Source organism: Scyliorhinus canicula, chromosome 18 (assembly GCF_902713615.1).
Source record: "Scyliorhinus canicula chromosome 18, sScyCan1.1, whole genome shotgun sequence".
Classification (NCBI taxonomy): domain Eukaryota; kingdom Metazoa; phylum Chordata; class Chondrichthyes; order Carcharhiniformes; family Scyliorhinidae; genus Scyliorhinus; species Scyliorhinus canicula.
Window position 1 is genome coordinate 98,797,956 of NC_052163.1, and position 21,240 is coordinate 98,819,195.

At 48.9% G+C, this 21,240-nt stretch overlaps 1 protein-coding gene across 1 annotated transcript in view; it reads right to left on the reverse strand.

Annotated features, from left to right (window-relative positions):
* fbn2b (fibrillin 2b) overlaps positions 1-21,240 on the reverse strand; it is a 310,225-nt gene that overhangs the window by 130,920 nt on the left and 158,065 nt on the right. Inside the window, exons 23-31 of the mRNA XM_038776744.1 lie at positions 20,174-20,299; positions 18,453-18,680; positions 17,087-17,212; positions 16,641-16,769; positions 12,363-12,488; positions 8,486-8,611; positions 6,764-6,886; positions 3,856-3,981; positions 1,663-1,788 (exon numbers count right to left, since the gene is read on the reverse strand). Coding sequence (XP_038632672.1) covers positions 1,663-1,788; positions 3,856-3,981; positions 6,764-6,886; positions 8,486-8,611; positions 12,363-12,488; positions 16,641-16,769; positions 17,087-17,212; positions 18,453-18,680; positions 20,174-20,299 — 1,236 coding nt within the window. The remainder of the gene's footprint in view (positions 1-1,662; positions 1,789-3,855; positions 3,982-6,763; positions 6,887-8,485; positions 8,612-12,362; positions 12,489-16,640; positions 16,770-17,086; positions 17,213-18,452; positions 18,681-20,173; positions 20,300-21,240) is intronic.

Genomic DNA, 21,240 nt, shown 5'->3' on the forward strand with positions numbered 1-21,240 from the left:
TTCGCGACAATTTCCTCATGGAGAACCACAGATTTTCCGTTGGCGCCAGCACTTAGCTGCAGAAATGGAGACTCCAGCCCAATTGTCCTTCATTTTTATAGTGCCTTTCACTACCTCAGATTGTCCAAAGCACTGACAGCCAATGAAGCACCTTTGAAGTGTAGTCACTGGGTTAGTAGAGGAAACTTGGATGGCGTAAAGTAAGGTAAGAGGCCAGGAACAAGCCGTGACACTTTCACCGGCTTGCATCTACTTTAAGTTCCAGCTGCCTCTTCCTTAAGAAAGCTCCGGATATTCATTGACAGCATTTGCTCGCCTGAGTGATCATAAGACATAGGAGCAGAAATAGGCCATTCAGCCCATCAGGTCTGCTCCGCCATTCAATGAGATCATGATTGATCTGATGTGATAATCCTCAACTCCACTTTCCTTATTTATCTCCATAATCTTGATTCCCTTATTGATTAAAAGCCTGTCTATCTCAGCCTTGAACATACTTAACGGCACAGCCTCTAGAGCTCTCTGCGGCAAACAATTCCACAGATTTACTACCCTCTGAGAGCAGACATTCCTCCTCATCTCTGTTTTAAATGGTTGACCTCTTACTCTGAGATTATGCCCTCTGGCCCTAGTCCCTCCCCAAGAGAAAACAACGTCTCATCATCGATTCTGACAAACCCCCTGAGAATCCTGGGCAGGATTCTCTCAGCCCGGGGTCGGGCTGGAGAATCGGCGCGACCGGCGCGAATCGCGCCACGCCGCCGGGACGCGATTTTCCGCAGAGCGGAGAATCTGCGCCATTGGTGCTGGCGCAGTCGGTGTGGCGCCAGCTGGGGGCCGCTTTATGCCCCCCCCCCCCCCCCCCCCCCCCCCCCCCCCGGTGATTCTCAGCCAGGGATGGGCTGAGCGGCCGTAACCAAAAACCCGAGTCCGCCGGTGCCGTTCTAACCTGCTCTTAGCCGGCGGGACCTCGGCGTGGAAGGGTCCGGGGCTGGACTTTGGAGGGGGAAGGGGAGGTCCGCCGCCGGGGGGGGGCCTCCGTTGTGGCCTGGCCCACAATCGGTGCCCACTGATCGGCGGGCCGGACTCTCGGGCTGGGGGCCACCTTTCTTCCGCGCTGGCCCCTGTAGCCCTACGCCATGTTGCCGGTGTGGAGAAGGGAGCCACTGCGCATGCGCAGACCCCGCTGCACCCAGTTCATGTCGGGATCAGCAAGGGCCGCTCCTGTGTCCTGCTGGCCCCCTATAGGGGCCAGAATTGCTGATCCTGAGGCCATGTTGACGCCGCCGGGAAACGCGATGGCATCAGAATGGCAGCATCTGATGGGATAATGAAGATTTTAGGAGAATGAAAGATTGAGGGAGGCAAGGAGCTCAATTTGAACTCGGTACAAGTGAATGAGTTTTGAGTAAATTAAAATTGGGCCTAAGGAGATTCAAGGTTTCAGATCCTGTTGAACAGTTAGGGATGTCGGAAGGGGAGAGAATACGCAGGATAGTGTGTTGGTGGTTTACATGCAACCATTTAAACTGACTTGGAAAGATTTACAACGTTTGTATTGAACTCTGAACAAAGAGCCTTTGATTTGATTGCATTCGAGATTGGGTTTAAACATCAATGGAAAGTCTGCAAGAGAACAAAGTGAAGAGTTAAAGTTCCCACCTGTGCATCCCGTTGTTCCTTTCTTCACGAAATATCCCAGCTGGCAATGACAGATAAAAGAGCCTTTGGTGTTCTCACAGTCGCCATGGAGACAGATGTTAGGGTTCAAGTCACACTCATTAACATCTGGAAGGAAAGTTCAAAATGAAATATTTTTTCCACGTTAAATAATGAAATCGGAGCAGGCCAGATGTTATTACAAGTCCCAGCTTCACAGGTTGAATCTGTGTTGGTACTGAGGGGGTAGAAGCTTAAGTTTAAATTTGGAATTTCAATTGGTTACAGATGGGTCCACTGGCCGTTTTCAATCTGGTTTGCAACAACTGCCCGACACCCACCCTTGGGTTTATCCGTTGCCTAGATCATCACTAGCCCCGCCCTTTCCCCCCACTCACAACTGGCTCTGTCCCTCCCCTGACTCACCACTGGTTCCATCTGTCCCCCCACTCACTCCTGGTTCTGCCACTCTCCCCCCCTCACCACTGGCTCTATCCTTCCCCCACTCACCACTAACCCCGTACATCCCCACCACTCACCATTGTCTCCACACCAGCCCCCCACTCACCACTAACCCCGTACATCCCCACCACTCACCATTGTCTCCACACCAGCCCCCCACTGACCCTGTCCCAGCCCCCCACTCACCACTGACCCTGTCCCAGCCCCCCACTCACCACTGGCTCCTCCCAGCCCCCCACTCACCACTGGCTCCATCCTTCCCCCACTCACCACTAACCCCGTACATCCCCACCACTCACCACTGGCTCCGACCCAGACCTCCACTCACCACTAACCCCGTACATCCCCACCACTCACCATTGTCTCCACACCAGCCCCCCACTCACCACTAACCCCGTACATCCCCACCACTCACCATTGTCTCCACACCAGCCCCCCACTCACCACTAACCCCGTACATCCCCACCACTCACCACTGGCTCCGACCCAGACCTCCACTCACCACTAACCCCGTACATCCCCACCACTCACCATTGTCTCCACACCAGCCCCCCACTCACCACTGGCTCCGACCCAGACCTCCACTGACCCTGTCCCAGCCCCCCACTCACCACTGACTCCATCCTTCCCCCACTCACCACTAACCCCGTACATCCCCACCACTCACCACTGGCTCCGACCCAGACCTCCACTCACCATTGTCTCCACACCAGCCCCCCACTCACCACTGACCCTGTCCCAGCCCCCACTCACCACTGGTTCCATCTGTCCCCCCACTCACTCCTGGTTCTGCCCCTCTCCCCCCTCACCACTGGCTCCATCCTTCCCCCACTCATCACTAACCCCGTACATCCCCACCACTCACCATTGTCTCCACACCAGCCCCCCACTCACCACTAACCCCGTACATCCCCACCACTCACCATTGTCTCCACACCAGCCCCCCACTCACCACTAACCCCGTACATCCCCACCACTCACCACTGGCTCCGACCCAGCCCCCCACTCACCACTGACCCTGTCCCAGCCCCCCACTCACCACTGACTCCTCCCAGCCCCCCACTCACCACTGGCTCCTCCCAGCCCCCCACTCACCACTGGCTCCTCCCAGCCCCCCACTCACCACTGGCTCCTCCCAGCCCCCCACTCACCACTGGCTCCTCCCAGTCCCTACTCACCACTGGCTCCTCCCAGTCCCTACTCACCACTGGCTCCTCCCAGTCCCTACTCACCACTGGCTTTGCCACTCCCCCCCCCCCCCCCCCCCGCACTCACCACTGTCTCTGTCCCTGCCCCACTGGCTCTCTCTCTCTCCTCCCATGCCAACACATCCTCCTTTCACATGACTTGTGTCTGCCCTTCCATCCCATGAATCATTTTTCATGTTCCCCCATTCTTATGCACGTCGGAAACACTAAAGCTCCATCAGTCTGGTGAAGGGCCTCGAGGTTCCAGCTGAGCTCCCATCTCCAGTGAGCAACATACTCTCAGGGCTGTGGTCCACATCATGTGATCCGCCCTGGATCACTGTTACCTGGGTCTCAAATGGGAGGACGAGTGACAAATCTTTAAAAGCAGTAACAATATCTTTAAAATCAATACATTATAAAACTGTTAATAATTCTGAAATATTCTCCTGCTATCTCTGAATGCAGATGACACTATTTTTAATGTTTATGTGGCGCCTGCTAATCATGTGAAGCTTCAACGAAACAAATTAACTTCAACACTCACCTAGACAGGTCCTCATATCCATGGAAGCCATGAAACCATCATAGCAGAGGCATCGATATTCCCCAGGGATGTTGGTACACTGCCCGCCGTCACAAATATCAGGATTCTCCTCGCATTCATCGATATCTGAACAGATCAGAAACAATCGGTCGCCAAAAATGTTCGACTCAACACCAAGTTGTCTCACTTAGATCTCAATGTTTGTAATTCCTTAACCTCTATCTGACCTGTGGTGCTCACAAAGTAAGTCCACACATCGCAGTCTGTGGCAGCTCTTCCAGTGAACGGGGCAGTGCTGCTGGAAGGAACGGGTTACACCTTATCCAAGACGGTAGCCCCTCCACATGAGGTGCTTCAGTTATTGCTTTGTCTGATGGAAGTCTGGCAGCGGATACAGCCAAGTTCCAACCGTTGCCAAGCATAAGAACATAGGAACAGGAGGAGGACATTAGGCTTCTCGAGGCTGTTCAACCATTCAATGAGATCATGGTTGACCTGTGACCTAACTCCACAAACATGAACCCCGGCCCCCGCTTCTTAAGTGCTCATCAGTTAACAAATGTAGATTTGAGTCCGGATTTCATGGAGCGCCGCCATCTAGTTCCAAGTCAGGGTGGTGTGGTGGGGAACTTTCAGGTAGTGACGATTCCATGAGTCTGCTGCCCTTGTCCTTCTAGGTGGTAGACATCACAGGTTTGAAAGGTGCTGTCGAAAGAGCCTTGGTGGGTTCCTGCAGTGTATCTTGTACAAACTACTGCCACTATGTGTCGGTGATGGGGGCTTTGAATGTTTACGGTGGTGGATATGAGATGCTGATCAGTGTACCAACATCCCATCCACCACCGTAAACATTCAAAGCCCCCATCGCCAACACACAGTGCCAGTAGTTTGTACAAGATACACTGTTTTGTCCTAGATGGTTTCAAAGTGCCAGTAGTTTGTACAAGATACACTGTTTTGTCCTAGATGGTTTCAAACTTTTTGAGTGGTTTGGGAGATGCATTCATCCGGGAAAGACATAGGAAAATAGGGAGTAGGCCATTCAGCCTGAAGAGCCTGCACTGCCATTCAATTAGATCATAGCTGATCATCTCCCTCAACACCACTGTCCTATGCTATCCCCATTTCTCTTGATGTCATTCGTATCCTGAAATCTATTGGCTTTTGTTTTGAACACGCTCACTGATTGAGCTTTTACAGGTCTCTGGCGCAGAGAATTCCATCGATTCAGCACCTTGAGTGAAGAGATTCCTCCTCATCTCAGTTTTAAATGGTTTGTTCCTTATTCTGAGATTGTGGACCTTGGTTCTAGAACCGTCACCTAGGGGAAACATCATGGACGCAATTTTTCCAAAAGGTTTATAAGTATGGCCAACAGGCATTGCCAACCTGGCATTCAGTGTCAGGTTGGCAGTGCCATAGTGCCTTGGAGAAGTGGCTTGGCACTGCCCTGCCATATTCCCGACCATCCAGGGGCTACTATATCCTCAGCGCCCCCAGTATGGTCATCACCTTTGGTCTCCAGTGGTGGAGGACAGCAGTAGTTCCCTCCGGCTTCCTGTTGCGCTGGCAGATGGGTGAATTGCCGCTGCTGGGAGAATCTGGCTTCAAACAGTCCCGGTATACTTAACTGATGATTTAAATATGCAAATCTGGTTCATGCCCAATGAGGCCATAAACCAGATTGTCTCAGCTGCACCGGGCTGTTCAGCGCATGGCAGCAATCCTGTTTTGTAAATAATAATCTTTATTAGTGTCACAAGTAGGCTTACATTAACACCGTAATGAAGTCACTGTGAAAAGCCCCTAGTCACCACACTCCGGCGCCTGTTCGGGTACACTGAGGTGATCCAACAGTGATCCAAGTGGGAATCGAACCTGGGATCCTGGCACTATGAAGCAACAGTGCTAACCACTGTGTTATTTTGGGGCTCTCCCGCAATTCTCCTTACATAGTGGGATTTGCGCCAGGGGCAATGTGACCGGACAATCATGCCCCCTATTTATATCAACGCCACGGCCTGTAAGAATCTTGTAACTTTTCAAAACTCTAGAGAATACAGGCCCAGTTCCTCAATCTCTTCTCATAAGACCATTCCAAGGATTAGTCTGGTGATCCTCTGCTGCACTCCCTCTGTGGCAAGTACATCCATCCATTGATAAGGGGTCCAAAACTGTACACGACACTCCATTTGTGGTCTCACCGAGGCTCTATACAATTGCAGCAAGACATTTTTACTTAAGTACTCAAATCCGCAATGAAGGCCAACACACCGTTAGCTGCACCTGCCCGATAGCTTTCAGTGACTCATCAATGGGGACACCCAGGTCCCTTTGGACATCAATGCTTCCCAACCTCTTACTAATTATGTGTAACAGCCTCATCTTTTGCATTTACAGCTGGGCGCCCCCCGTCATTGAGGATGATTGTGGAACCTCCCCCTCTGGTTAAATGGCCACCACCATTCATGACTGGGTCAGTACGGCAGAGCTTTGATCTGATCTTTCTTTGTGGGACCACTTAGCTCTGTCTATTGTATATTGCTTATGCTGTTGTAGCTTCACCTGGTTGACACCTCATTTTCAGGTATGCTTGGTGATGCTCTTGGGTGTGTTATCCTTGACTCCTCATGTAACCAGGTTTGGTCACCTTTCTTGATTGGCGATGGTTGAGTGAGGGATATACTGCGCCCTGAGGTTACAGATTGTGGTTGAATATAATTCTGATGGCCCTCAATGCCTCATGGATGTTCAATCATAATGGGAGTCATAAACCAATCAGAAATAAAGGTAAAGCTGTACAGCACTAGGAAACGGTATCAGGCTCGATGTTGAATACTGTTGGTATCACCATGATAGTTTACTGTACTGCGGGAACAGCCAGTTTTAAGAGTCCCATGCTGCCTACCTGCACATGTCCTCTTGTCGGGCATCAGCGCGTAGCCCTCACTACAGCTGCACTCGTAGCTTCCCTCCGAGTTTGTGCAGTGTGTGTCACACCCGCCGTTCATGATTGTGCATTCATCAATATCTGAAATAGGAAAAAGTCAATTGATAGCTGAGTCTGTATGTAACACACACACACTTTATTAATCTCACAGGGCATCAATGAAAAACAAAATGAGGATCTCCTGCAGTAGTGTGAGCAGGATTAGTATACAGACCAGAGGAACAATATAAATAGCTCTGAAATGACTCAATATAGGATAACCATGCCTGAGGGAAAGAGTAAATTAGAACCATAGAATCCCTAAAGTACTGAAGGAGGTCATTTGGCCCATCGAGTCTGCACAGGCCCCCTGAAAGAGAAAACCCACCCAGACACGGGGAGAATGTGCAAACTCCACACAGTCACCCGAGGCTGGAATTGAACCCGGTTCCCTGGTGCTGTGAGGCAGCAGTGCTAACCACTGTGCCGTCGTGTCACCTCATGGAATTGGAATTCTCCCAAGAACGGGAATTCTTTTTTTTAAGAAAACAGAAGGTTGCAAGGTGAGGTTTCCCAAATCAATAAAGGGATTAGAAAAATTAGATCTGTCTCTGGAGTGAGAAGATGGAGGATTATTGTGGGTAGGTGGCACTGAAGGACATGGTGGGAAACTGAGTGCTTGGAGCTGAGGCTTTATGGTAAGAAGGTGGGTAGATAGTATTGAGGGATAATAATAATAATGGTAAGAAGGTGGGTAGATGGTGTTGAGGGATAATAATAATAGTAAGAAGGTGGGTAGGTGGTGCTGATTATCATAGATTATCATAGAATTTACAGTGCAGAAGGAGGCCATTCGGCCCATTGAGTCTGCACAGGCTCCTGGAAAGAGCACCCTACCCAAGGTCAACACCTCCACCCTATCCCCATAACCCAGTAACCCCATCCAACACTAAGAGCAATTTTGGACACTAAGGGCAATTTATCATGGCCAATCCACCTAACCTGCACATCTTTGGACTGTGGGAGGAAACCGGAGCACCCGGAGGAAACCCACGCAGACACGGGGAGGATGTGCAGACTCCGCACAGACAGTGACCCAAGCCGGAATCGAACCTGGGACCCTGGAGCTGTGAAGCAATTGTGCTGTCCACAATGCTACCGTGCTGCTCCCCATAATGCTACCGTGCTGCTCCCCACAATGCTACCATGCTGCCGCTGAGGGATAATAATAATAATGGTAAGAAGGTGGTTAGATGCCGTTGAGGGACATGGTGAGAAGATGGTTTTGAGGGATATCATGATGAGGGTTAGTGCAGCAATTCAGCTATTCTGTCCATGTTTGCATCAAGGCTGTGATGAGGACTGGAACTGAGTGACACTGACGGAACCCAAACTGAGCACCAGTCGTAGGTTATTGCTGGGTAAGCACTTCCAGATAACTCTGTCCATGACCCACCTTCCATCACTTCACTTATTATTGAGAGTTGACAGAGGGAGCGCTAATTGGCCAGAGTGAATGTAATCTGAGAGGATTCCCTTCACTCACCATGTTTGACTTCAGCCATGCAACAGTTCGCTTGTCCAGAAGGATGAATAAACATCTGAGCAGGTTAAATGCTTTTTGTGGAGAGTAACATTCCCCTGTTTAGTCAGTATTTCACACTTTATTGCACTGCTCAATGTAAGCTCGGCAGCCCTTACCCACACAGCCCTGTCTGTCGGCCGTGCCCTGATATCCTGAATCACAGGCACACTGGTAGGTCCCAATCATATTCACACAGCGCCCATTCTTGCACAGGTTTTCACTCAGTGAGCACTCGTTGATATCTGCATGAGGGAAGAAAAGTGTGAGTGTTTAAGAGTCGCAGCGAATTGAACAGAGAAAACAAACACCAGGCAGCACGTTCAACTCAAAACATTCCAGATTACTAGTGAAGCCTTCAGGATCAATGATCAGTAGCAGGAGGGGAAAGAACGCATCATTACCCTAAGCATGGGGGCACGACCTTCACTGGACAGTTGCCAGCCCTCCAGGTTTGGCTTTGGCCTTCCAGGAATGAAAGACTAAGCACTGAGATGCTACAGCGAGCAAAGCACGGGAGAAAAATCACACGGGACTTAAAAACGACTACGATGCTGCTTTCATTGAGCGCTTTAATTGATTAATTGTAATATGATTGGAGATGGAAAAGTGGCAGTTTGGCTGATAAGACCATAAGACATAGGAGCAGTATTAGGCCATTCGGCCCATCGAGTCTGCTCTGCCATTCAATCATGTTTCTCATCCCCATTCTCCTGCCTTCTCCCCATACCCTCTGATCCCCTTATTAATCATCTGTCTCAAAGACACCCAGTGATTTGGCCTCCACAGCCTTCTGCGGCAAAGAGTTCCACAGATTCACCACCCTCTGGCTGAAGAAATTCCTCCATATCTCAGTTTTAAAGGATCATCCTTCAGTCTGAGACTGTGCCCTGGGTTTCTTTTTTTTCCTACTGGTGGAAACATCCTCTCCACATCCACTCTATCCAGGCCTCTCAGTATCCTGTAAGTTTCAATTACATCCCCTCCTCATCCTTCCAAATTCCGAGTACAGACCCAGAGTCCTCAACTACTCCTCATATGACAAGCTCTTGAAATGAAATGAATGGAATGAAAATCACTTATTGTCACAAGTAGGCTTCGAATGAAGTTACTATGAAAAGCCCCTAGTCTCCACATTCCAGCGCCTGTTCGGGGAGGCTGGTACGGGAATTGAACCGTGCTGCTGGCCTGCCTTGGTCTGCTTTCAAAGCCAGCGATTCTTGTGAACCTCCTCTGGACCCTTTCCAAGGCCAGCACATCCTTCCTTAGATACGGGGCCCAGAACTGCTCACAATACTCCAAATGGGGTCTGTCCAGAGCTTTATATAGCCTCAGAAGTACATCTCTGGTCTTGTATTCGAGCCCTCTTGACATGAATGCTAACATTGCATTTCCCTTCCCAGCTGCCGACTGAACCTGCACATTAAGAGAATCTTGAACAAGGATTCCCAAGTCTCTTTGTGTTTCTGATTTCCTAAGTCTTTTCCCATTTAGAAAATAGTCCATGCCTCAAGTGCATAACCTCACACTTTTTCACATTGTATTCCAGCAGCCACTTCTTTGCCCACTATCCTAGCTTGTCCAAGTCCTTCTGTAGCCCCCCACTTCCTCAATACTGCCTGTCTCTCTGCATATATTTGTAACATCTGAAAACCTAGCAGCAATGCCCTCAGTTCCGTCTTCCAGATCGTTAATGTATATTGTGAAAAGTTGTGGTCCCAGCACTGACCCCTGAGGCACACCACGAGTCACCAGCTGCTATCTGGAAAAAGACCCCTTTATCCCAACCCTCTGCCAGTCAGCCAAACCTCTATCCATACCAGGATCTTACCCGTAACACCATGGGCTCTTAACTTATTTAACAGCCTCCTATGCAGCACTTCTGGAAATCTAAATAGGCCTTCTGGAAATCTAAATAGATCATGTCCACTGGTTCTCCTTTGTCTAACTTCCTTGTTACATCCTCAAAGAACGCTAACAGATTTGTCAGCCATGACCTCCCTTGACGAAGCCGTGCTGAGTCAGTCCTATTTTATCATGCACTTCCAAGTACTCCGCGATCTCATCTTCAATAATGGACTCTAAAATCTTACCAATGGCTGAAGTCAGCTAACCAACCTGTAATTTCCCATTTTCTGCCTCCCTCCCTTCTTAAACAGGGGTGTTACATTTGCCATTTTTCAGTCCTCTGGGACCCTTCCTGCCTCCAGAGATTCCTGAAAGGTCACCACCAATGCCTCCACAATCCCCTCAACTATCTCCTTTAGAATCCTGGGGTGTAGTCCATCTGGTTCAGGTTATTTATCCACCTTCAGACCTTTACATTTCACCAAAACCTTCTCCTTGAATGAGCCAGTCAAATGATAGAGGATCTGTTCACATTCCACTTGGTTTGGCAAGGTGGGACGTTACCATGGTGGAGATGCTGGGCAGTTGGCAACAAGAGATCATGTGATGAAGTGCCAAGGAAAACATTCAACCAGAATTGGCAACTTTGAGTTCTTCAGAACTTGGGAGATGATGCCCATAACCTCTGGCTTCCCCAGCATTGCATTTAGGGATACCCCAATGATGCGCTGGGGAATCCCTCGAGGAAAGTCCCACATAAATATTCTCTCGGCAATTGTGCGAAAGTGCTGACTTCCTCTGGACAATTGCACTGGGCTGGGAACCATCCAACATAAGCGATTTAAATCACTAACTTTGGATGGTTCTGCCAGTTAGAAGGGGAAAATGTTTCTAATTCCAGACTAACCATTTAAACACCCAGACCTAGCCCTGCACGGGCACCCCTCCGAAAGACGACCGTCCAAACCCACCACACCTCACCCACAACCGAACTGACCACCAATGCACCCCGACCCTCCTCTCCCCCCTCACCGGGTTCAACCCTTTCGGGTCTGACCCCTTCTCTGCTGGGTCTGACATGACCCCTGCCCACCCTCGCCCCCATTCCCTAAACTTTATAACTTACCTGCTCCTTATAAATGATCCCTTTAAACATTCTCTTTATGGCAGCGATTACCTTAAAAAGGGGGAGTGACTTACCTCTCTGCGTCCCACTTACTCCACGACGATGCTGCCTTGGGCGTGCTTGGCTGCACCTGTCTCACTCAGCCTGAGTGAGGAAGGTTGGGTGAGACAGGGGCTTTGTAATCCAGGCTAAGGTAAATCTGGCGAGAATGCCAATCTGATGGAGAATGCCACTCTGAGGAAGTTACGGGCCATTATATTTGTTTGAAGAAAGCTGCATCTTGGTTCCACTGCCACATTGGGCGGGATTCATCCGTAATCGGTGGGCGGGCAACTCCGGCGGGACGGAGTGGCGTGAACCACTCCGGCGTCGGGCCGCCCCAAAGGTGCGGAATCCTCCGCACCTTCAGGGGCTAGGCCTGCCCTGGAGTGGTTTGCGCCCCGCTGACCGGCGGGGAAAGGGCTTGGCGCCACGCCAACCAGCGCCGAAGTGCCTCCGCCGGCCGGCGTGAGTAACCGTATGCGCGGGAGCGCGGCGTCATCCCGGCGCATGCGTGGGAGGGTCTGTCTCCTGTGGAGGCCACAGCGGCCGATGCAGAGGAATAGAGTGCCCCCACGGCACAGGCCCGCCCACGGATCGGTGGGCCCCAATCATGGGCCAGGCCACCGTGGGGGCACCTCCTGGGGCTAGATCGCCCCGTGCTCCCCCCCCCCCCCCCCGAGAACCCCAGTGGCCGCCCGCACCGCCAATTCCCGCCGGTAAGGACCGTACCTACTCCAATTTACGCCGGCAGGACTGGCAAAAAATGGGCGGGGCTTCGGCCCATCGCGGGCCAGAGAATTCGGGTGGCCTCAGGGCCCATTGAGTCGAGCTGGTCGCCGAATCCCAGCGATTCTCCGACCTGGCGGGGGGGGGGGGTCGGAGAATCCCGCCCAAGATTTTAGAAATTACTCCACAGATTTACTACATTAAAAATGTAATATCTGTTCAGTGTTTTACAATGGATTTGCGAAACTGCTTACCCACACAACCGTCTCCCTCAGGGGTCAACTCATGACCTGGCGGGCAAATACACTCATAGCTGCCTTCCGTGTTAACACAGGTTCCTCCCCGACACAGCAAGGGGTCCCTCTCACACTCATCGATATCTGCACAGAGAAATGGTTCGTACAGTCAACAGAAACCTCGCTCCACTTCCTCCTTTCAGCAGCATTTGGCTCAAGCACCAATTTAATGTCGATTTATTTCTTGGGATTAAACCAGTAGCAGTGAGCATACAGCACTCAGTGTACAACTGTGAATGTGATATAACTGCTCCTTAATCTGTATAAATCCATTCCACAGAGACATATTATTTCACTAACACAATGAACACAATCTTGTGACAAAGTGTTGAACATTAGAAAAAGGTTCCTAAATACTGAATCAGTCGTTTTGGGCTGCCTTTGAGTAATAAACTGCAGGGTGGGTGTGAATGGAAAGGTCTGTACAGGGGTGAGTATTCCTGGAAAGGCCCAAAACAGGGAGGACGTATAAGCAGGATGGCCTGTACAATTGAGCGTATGAGCAGGAGAGTCCCAACAAGTACTCTTTAAGTGACTGCCACAAGTTCCATGCTCCTTTGTTTAACATGAATTGTAACTTAGCCAGGACTGTGGGACCCACCAAGCATTATGGGACCCAGGGAACGGCAACAGGCCTGTAACGTGGTGTGAGGCCTGCAGTACAATGAGAGTCTGATGTTAATGATTCATCTCTTTCACACCTCTAATTATGGCTCAGGCAATATAAATTCTGGAATGTTCTTTGAATCTCTACTGTATAGGATTTATTAGGTGCTCTACAGCTGCTCCCAGCTCTAGTGAATAAAGGACTGTTTGGCACTGATCTGCCCCTGCTAACAGTTTTCCTCACAGCGGCATGTGGAAACCATTAAAACAGGCCACCACGAAGGGTGTCTGAGACCATTCCAAGAAGGGGAGCTGGACTTTACTCTGTACTTGCAGTTCTGGCAGGATCCATGTAGATCCAAGGCCAGATTGTGAGAGTATAAAAGGGACCCTGGGATGGGGAGTGGGTTGGGGAGGGGTGGGGGAGGGGGGGGGGGGGGGGGGGGGGGGGGTGACATTACCTGTTTAGACCATGCCATGGTACAGTGCCAAACCCATCACTGCACAGCTCATGTCCCAAGGACTTCAACTTATTCAAACCATTAGACTACAGGAATGGCATTTATATGTATATATATAGCCTGGACACCTATGTGAACTATGGAAGATAGTAGGGGTAGCGAAGGGGATGGGGTTGTTAAAGTAATTGCAGGGACATTGGCTGATATTGGGGTCAAGGACAGGCGATGTAGGCTATTGGGGAAGGTGGGAGGGATTCATCGCTAAAGGCTGGGAGGCCTCTTGACCCAGGAGAAAATGAAGACACAGCCGTGCTCAGTAAGAGTGAGATGAACAATGAGTTTCAATCCTTAACAACAATACCAGAAGGGCAGGTTACTAACCTGGAGAGGCTTTGTTATAAATTGTGTGTTAATCAGACCTCAAGTCAGTTTACTGTGTGCTGTTCTGGGCACTTAATTACAGAAAATATATTACTGCCCTTGTGTCGTGTCATCGGGGCACAAAAGGTAAGTTGGAGTGTCAGCAGTTTGAAGAAGAGAATTTAAGGTAGAATGAACGAGATAAACGATTTTAACCAGTCCAGACAAATTGTCCATTATGCTGCGACTCATATCCCAGAGAATGCAGATTTGAAATGAGGAGTTTAAGAGTAAGAAGTAAAGTTAGGAAGAGCCTTTTCGTCCTAAGGGTAACTGAGTTGTGAATAAGTTATCAGGGAAGGGCACAAAGTGAACAGTGCCTCCGGAGAGAAGGGACCGAGATAAATGGTGAGAAGGCAAGGTTGAAGTAAATGGCAAGGAGTTGGGCTAGGTTAAGCCGATCCATTAAAACGGGTGGGCATGTTTGGTTGATGTGTCTTTCTCATTCCTCATATTCTTCAGTTCTTTTTTTTAAAAATAATTTTTATTGAGAAATTTTGATTTTATACAACATTGACGCACCTTAGTAAAATACCGAAAATAACAATAATATTAACAATCATATACATTCGCCCCATCCCCATGAACAACCCAGCATTTTTTTTTTTTTATAAATGTTTTTATTCAGTTTTCATATTTTATATTGAACAAATTACAAATTGTTAGGAGAGAAAAAGAACAAAAAAAACAAACAAACACGCAAAAATTAACATACATATTTACAGGTAAGCATCTTCGTAGTAGTAACTGCGCCCGCCCCCCCCCCCCCCCCCCCCAACATGTTTATTTAGTTTGGTTTTGGGCCTTAGCTAGCCATCGAACCCCCGTACCGAACCTGTAGCCCCCCCCCCCCTCCCGCTACCTTCCCCCGACTATTCTTCCTCTTGTACATTGGCCACAAATAGGTCCCGGAACAGTTGCATGAATGGCTCCCACGTTCTGTGGAAGCCGTCGTCCGACCCTCGGATGGCAAATTTGATTTTCTCCATTTGGAGAGATTCCGAGAGGTCGGACAGCCAGTCCGCAGCTCTGGGCGGTGCTGCTGACCGCCAGCCAAACAGGATTCTACGGCGGGCGATCAGGGAGGCAAAGGCAAGGGCGTCCGCCCTCCTCCCCAGGAATAGATCTGGCTGTTCTGAAACCCCGAAGACCGCCACTATCGGGCATGGCTCCACCCTCACTCCCACCACTTTGGACATAACCTCGAAGAAGGCTGTCCAGTACTCCACGAGTCTGGGGCAAGACCAGAACATGTGGGCGTGGTTGGCCGGGCCTCTTTGGCACCGTTCACATCTGTCTTCCACCTCCGGGAAGAACCTACTCATACGGGTTCTTGTTAAGTGGGCTCTATGTACCACTTTTAGTTGCGTCAGGCTGAGCCTTGCGCACGTGGAGGTGGAGTTGACCCTATGCAGTGCTTCGCTCCAGAGTCCCCACCCTATCTCCATCCCCAGGTCGTCCTCCCATTTCCTTCTTGTTGCGTCCAGTACGGTGTCGTCCCTATCTACCAGTCGGTCATACATGTCACTACAGTTCCCTTTCTCTAGGATACTTGCGTCCAGTAGGTCTTCCAGTAGTGTCTGTCGTGGCGGTTGTGGGTACGTCCTTGTCTCCTTTCGTAGGAAGTTTTTGAGCTGCAGGTACCGTAGCTCGTTCCCCCCAGCTAGCTGAAATTTCTCTGTCAGTTCGTCCAGTGTTGCGATCCTGTCGTCCGTGTATAGGTCCCTGACTGTCAGTGTCCCCCCGTCCTGCCTCCACCTTTTGAAGGTGGCGTCGGTCAGTGCTGGTTTGAACCTATGGTTGTTGCAGATGGGAGCCTTGTCCACAACCCAGCATTTTAACAACAACGCAAATTAACACACTATAAAGTTACAGAATAAACACTACAATAATGCACCCCCCCCCCCCCCCCCCCCCCCCCGGGGTTGCTGCTGCTATTGACCCAGTTACCTATCTCTGAGCCAGGAAGTCCAGAAAAGGCTGCCATCGTTTATAGAACCCTTGTATTGATCCTCTCAGGGCAAATTTGACGTTTTCCAATTTTATAAATCCCGCCATGTCACTGATCCAGGTCTCCACGCTTGGGGGACTTGCATCCTTCCATTGTAACAGAATCCTTCGACGGGCTACTAGGGACGCAAAGGCCAGGACACCGGCCTCTTTCGCCTCCTGCACTCCCGGCTCTACCGCAACTCCAAAAATCGCGAGTCCCCACCCTGGTTTGACCCTGGATCCAACCACCCTCGACACCGTCCCCGCCACCCCCTTCCAGAATTCTTCCAGTGCTGGGCATGCCCAGAACATATGGGCGTGGTTCGCAGGACTCCCCGAACATCTGGTGCACCTGTCCTCACCCCCGAAGAACCTACTCATCCTAGTCCCGGACATGTGGGCCCGGTGCAGCACCTTAAATTGGATGAGACTAAGCCTCGCACATGAGGAGGAAGAGTTGACTCTCTCCAAGGCCTCCGCCCAAGTCCCGTCCTCTATCTGCTCCCCGAGTTCCTCCTCCCATTTAGCCTTCAGCTCCTCCACTGACGACTCCTCCACCTCCTGCATTACCTTATAGATGTCAGACACCTTCCCCTCTCCTACCCATACCCCCGAATATTCTTCAGTTCTGATGTACCTAAGGCACAGCGTTTCACTCAGTACAGTCATCCTCAGCTGCTGCGTGATTCACTCTGGCTTAAGATTGAAATACGGGTCATGGACAGTCAGCAGTAATTAGCCAGTGATTGTCACTTACCCATGCAGTTCTTCATCATCATAAAACCACTTTCATACCCATCAAAGCATTCACATTCAAAACTGCCCGGTGTGTTCACGCAGGTGCCATGCCCACACAGATCCGGGGAAATTCGGCATTCGTTGATATCTAAAAATAAAGGACAGCAAATTCAGTCAGCGAGCGGGAGAAGGAGAGAGAGGAAACAAGAAAAGAGAACGAGATAAAGAGAAAAAGAACACGAGACAAAGAGGGTACAGGTGAACAGAGTGAGACAAATAGAAAGAAAGCGAGATTAAGATAAGGTGAGATAGTCAGAAAGAGAAAGAGAAAAGGAATGAGACACAGTGAGATACAAATAGGAAAGACAGATAAACAGAAGACAGAGAGCAAAGTTGAGAGATTGTCACCTATATCTGTCTCAATAATGAACTATAATTAACAGGTCTCTCTGAGTGATGTCCTACCTGTACAATTCCTCTCCTCCATGTTTAAGGCAAAGCCACTCTCACAGCGGCATTTAAAGCTGCCAATCGTGTTCCGGCAAGTTCCATACGTGCACAGACTGGAGAAGACCTTACATTCATTGACATCTGAAAGAGAGGGAGGCATTTAGTGCAGTCATTAAGAACACTGTGAAAAACAAGTGGGGCATTTTCAGTCTATCACCAAACAATCCAGAAAAGAGCCTGACAACACAAGATGGAGAGTTGACTGTACAGGTGCTAACCTGTATGTGTACAGGCAGCAGGAGACTGAATGTATGCCAATACCCAGGAAGACAGGAACAGGATTCTGCAGCCTCTGAGCTGCGTGTTTCTCAGCAGCAGGAGGCGGCGTGCCATTCGCTGCTGGCAGGATTCCCTGTTCCCGCTGCTGTCAATGGGAATTTGCATTGAAGAAGCCCCCCACCATCAGGAAACCCACGTGCGGGGGTGCGGTGACGACGTGACCAGACAATCCCACTGCCAGCGAACGGCCAGAGAATTACGGCCAGGAAAGGAGAAACTGGCCATAACTACAGCCATAATGGAGCATTGGGACTGATTGTGATTCAACGGCATTCATTGTTCTGGTCATTACTGGAAATAGTAAACTGAGCCAATCATCTGTCAGAAACCGCCTGGACTGAGATGGTTTCACTCCAAGAAGGGAGCGGAACAGTAGCACAGTGGTTAGCTCTTCTGCCTCACAGCGCCAGGGACCCCGGTTCAATTCTGGCCTTAGCATGTGAATTTGCATGTTCTCTCCGTGTTTGTGTGGGTTTCCTCTGGGTGCTCTGGTTTCCTCACACAGTCCCCCCCCCCCCCCCCCCCCCCCCCCCCCCCCCATGGGAGTGAGAATATCCCAGCATCCTAAGCACCAGTGAAAGGGCTCTATACTTAATCAAACTGTTAAACACCAAGATCCTTCGAATGCCAGAACATCTGTGAGATGTGCTGGCTTTAATGTGGATCAATTGTACCAGATGGGGCATTGCTTCTGGAACAGTGTGTGTCAGGAGCATGACAAATTGAAAAAGATATTAAATACTAGGGACAGAGAACAGCTATGAAACTGAAAACACCATAAAAAGTCCATGCGATCCAGGGGACAAATATTTCAGCTCACAAACAATAATAAATATAGACCAAGTACCCTCGAGACCCCCCCACACCCCAACACACACACACACAGTTGGTGGATGAATATAACTGTTTACATACACAGTTTCACTGTTGAATGTTGACATAAAAACTAAATCAAAAATCGAGACAGCAGGGAGTTAGGTATTCAGGGGAATGCCAATGCATGAAATACAAAGATTGAAATGATTATTAATTGAGCCATTACCTTTGTAGAATGGTCTACCAGTCAAAACATCACCCCTGTTAGCAAATCCAGGTCCCCTGGGGCAAATGGTCTCATATTCCCGTGTGCCAGGCTGTGGACATTCCTCACAGTCCCCACCCCAGGCATGGCCAATTGAACAGCAGCAAGTGTCAATGCGGAAGCGGCCTGCCATTGGTTCTGTGCATTCGTCCTCCTCCCACTTCAGGTAGCAGTGTTCCAGGCGAACATCTAGAGGAGATAGACAGCATGAGGTTAGTCCCAAGGAAGTGCACCAGAATGGTCCATCATAGGGTGACTGCACTAATGGCAATCAAATAATTATTCCATGTTAACATATTTAGCTCAGAGTAAGTTAAACTACAGACAGTAAAGGCACAGGAGGTGCGGAAAACAAGTAGTAGACGCATCAGCAATGAAAAAGAAGCCAATTCCTCCACTGATTCTTCAATCTCACTATTTGGCCACTTCAGTTAGCCATGCTGAAGCCAAACATCTGTCCTGAGCAGGTAACTGTTCATCAGAGCCCCACATCTGTGAAAAGTGTGAGGGAATCTATATTGTTAAATTTAATTTGTATGTTTTTAAGGCAGCTGCACTGAAAATTAAACTGAAAGGAAAGCAAAACCTTGAAACAAAACTGAACTTTCCAGTTTTTCTCTCAGAGACAGGTAATGCCTCCCGAGAGAGCTTCTAGCCAATCCCAGCAGCACCGGAAGACAGGAATGGTCGCTGCTGGGACTACAACCAGTTCCCACAAAGAAGTAAAACTGGTCTCCCGTAAGTCTGAGGATTTTGGGTGTGCATGAATGGGAGACCCCAGTGAGGGGAGAGGGTGGGGAGTCAGGTTAGAGAGGCCAAAGGGGGAGGGGGACAAAAGTGGGTTACCATCTAGGGGCATGTACACTCAATAGGCACATAAACCCCCAACCAAGGTACCCCCCACTATGCTGCCTGATAACAGCCCACTCTGTCAAAGCTGACAGTACCTCAGTCTTGCCCTCTGCCTCCACGAGGAGATTTTCTGTTTTAGTCCCTAATCATTCTTACTATTTCTTTAACAATCCTTTTACTTCTTTATGCTTCTAAAAGATTTTCTTTTATTTGACTCAGTAATCTTGTCATACTCTCTCTTTAGATTCTTATATTGTTCTTCAATGTTCCCTGGAACTCTCTGCCAGGTTCACTGTTGTATTCGCTACCTGACATTTGTCATAATTTGTCTACTTCCTGCTTTTGCATAATTCTGTTGTCATCCAGGGAATTCTGGCTTTCGATGCCCCCTGCACACCACCTCACATATTCACTCCGTGAGGGTAGGTGATTTGACCCTTCTGTTCAGTGGAACCTGAGGCCTCTTTAACTTCTCATCAAAAACATGAGATTTTCAACTGTGCCACACTCCTTCAATGCTGTACTGGAGTGTCAACTTGGATCTTGTATTCAGGTTTTTGGAGTATAACTTGAACCCAGATTCTATTGACTAGATTTAAGAGTGTCATGGCTGACATCAAGATAGGGAACATTATGCTCTGTTGAATTGTTTGCCCGTTGATGAAAATTGAGCAATTTTCAAGTGAAGTTTTAGCAGACAAAAAGCTTTGGTCAAAAAAAATGTAAAATATTTGTTAATGTGTCAATTTCCACTTGCTTTTCGTCTTCAGTGGTGTGGTTGCACTAAACATTTTCTCCCCCTGCCTGGTCCCTCAGTGATCAGTACTCACCCACACAGGTTCTCCCAGTCCCATCCAGAGTGAGTCCTTCAGGGCAGTCACACTTGAATGAACCCTGCGTGTTCACACAGCGTCCGTTAGTGCAAACACCAGGGAATACATCACACTCATTCACATCTGGCGAGGAAAAGAAACATCACAATTATTAATTTTCCTTTTCATAAAACATGCAAAATAGGGCAATGTTATCGAAGTGTTTGGAGGAAGTTGTGAGTGATAAAAGGACTGAGAGAATCTGAATATCAGATCTTAGGTTTGATGGAATAATGAGCTAGGTAGCGATATGAGATGCCTACACTTCAATCAGGAAAATTGTTTGTGTTCCAATATCAGCTTGACAGGAGGATAATAGAATCAACACAGAATCATATTTGATGCAACTTCGGGCTGTAACTTGTTTCAGTAAAGGTTTGGAACAATTGTGGATTAGCCCTGGTGCAAATGTAAAAAAGCCATTACCTTGCTTTTTGAGGTAGCTAAGGTATATTTGGTCACCTTTGAAGAGAATGGGCGGCAGATCTGATCACACCTATATTTATACCAAATGAAATCCTTGTGCAAAATATCTCTTGGCATCTGCCCTATATATACCACAGGCTTGGTTGAACTTTTCTTCCCAAATTCTACTCCCACAGTTTGATTTAAAGCAATATTCTGGGTTAACGTTCCGTGCCCTCAACAATCTGATAAATCCCAGAAGATCACTTCTTAAATATCTCACCGACTGCACAGCATTAGTAGTCACATTAGCTTCATAATAAAGACAGTACAGCCCCTCCCCTGTCGGCTGTTATCAGCTAATGTCTGTGATTGTGTGGAATCTGCACCCATTATGGGGTAGATCATGAAGCCAATGCAAATAAGAATAGAGATTAGCAAATGACTGTGGATGCTGGAATCTGAAAGGGAAAATGCTGGAAAATCTCAGCAAGTCTGGCAGCGTCTGTAGGGAGAGAAAAGAGCTAACGTTTCGAGTCCGATGACTCTTTGTCAAAGCTAACAGACAGAGAAAGTGGGAAATATTTATACTGCGGAGTGAGAATGAAAGATGAGTCATA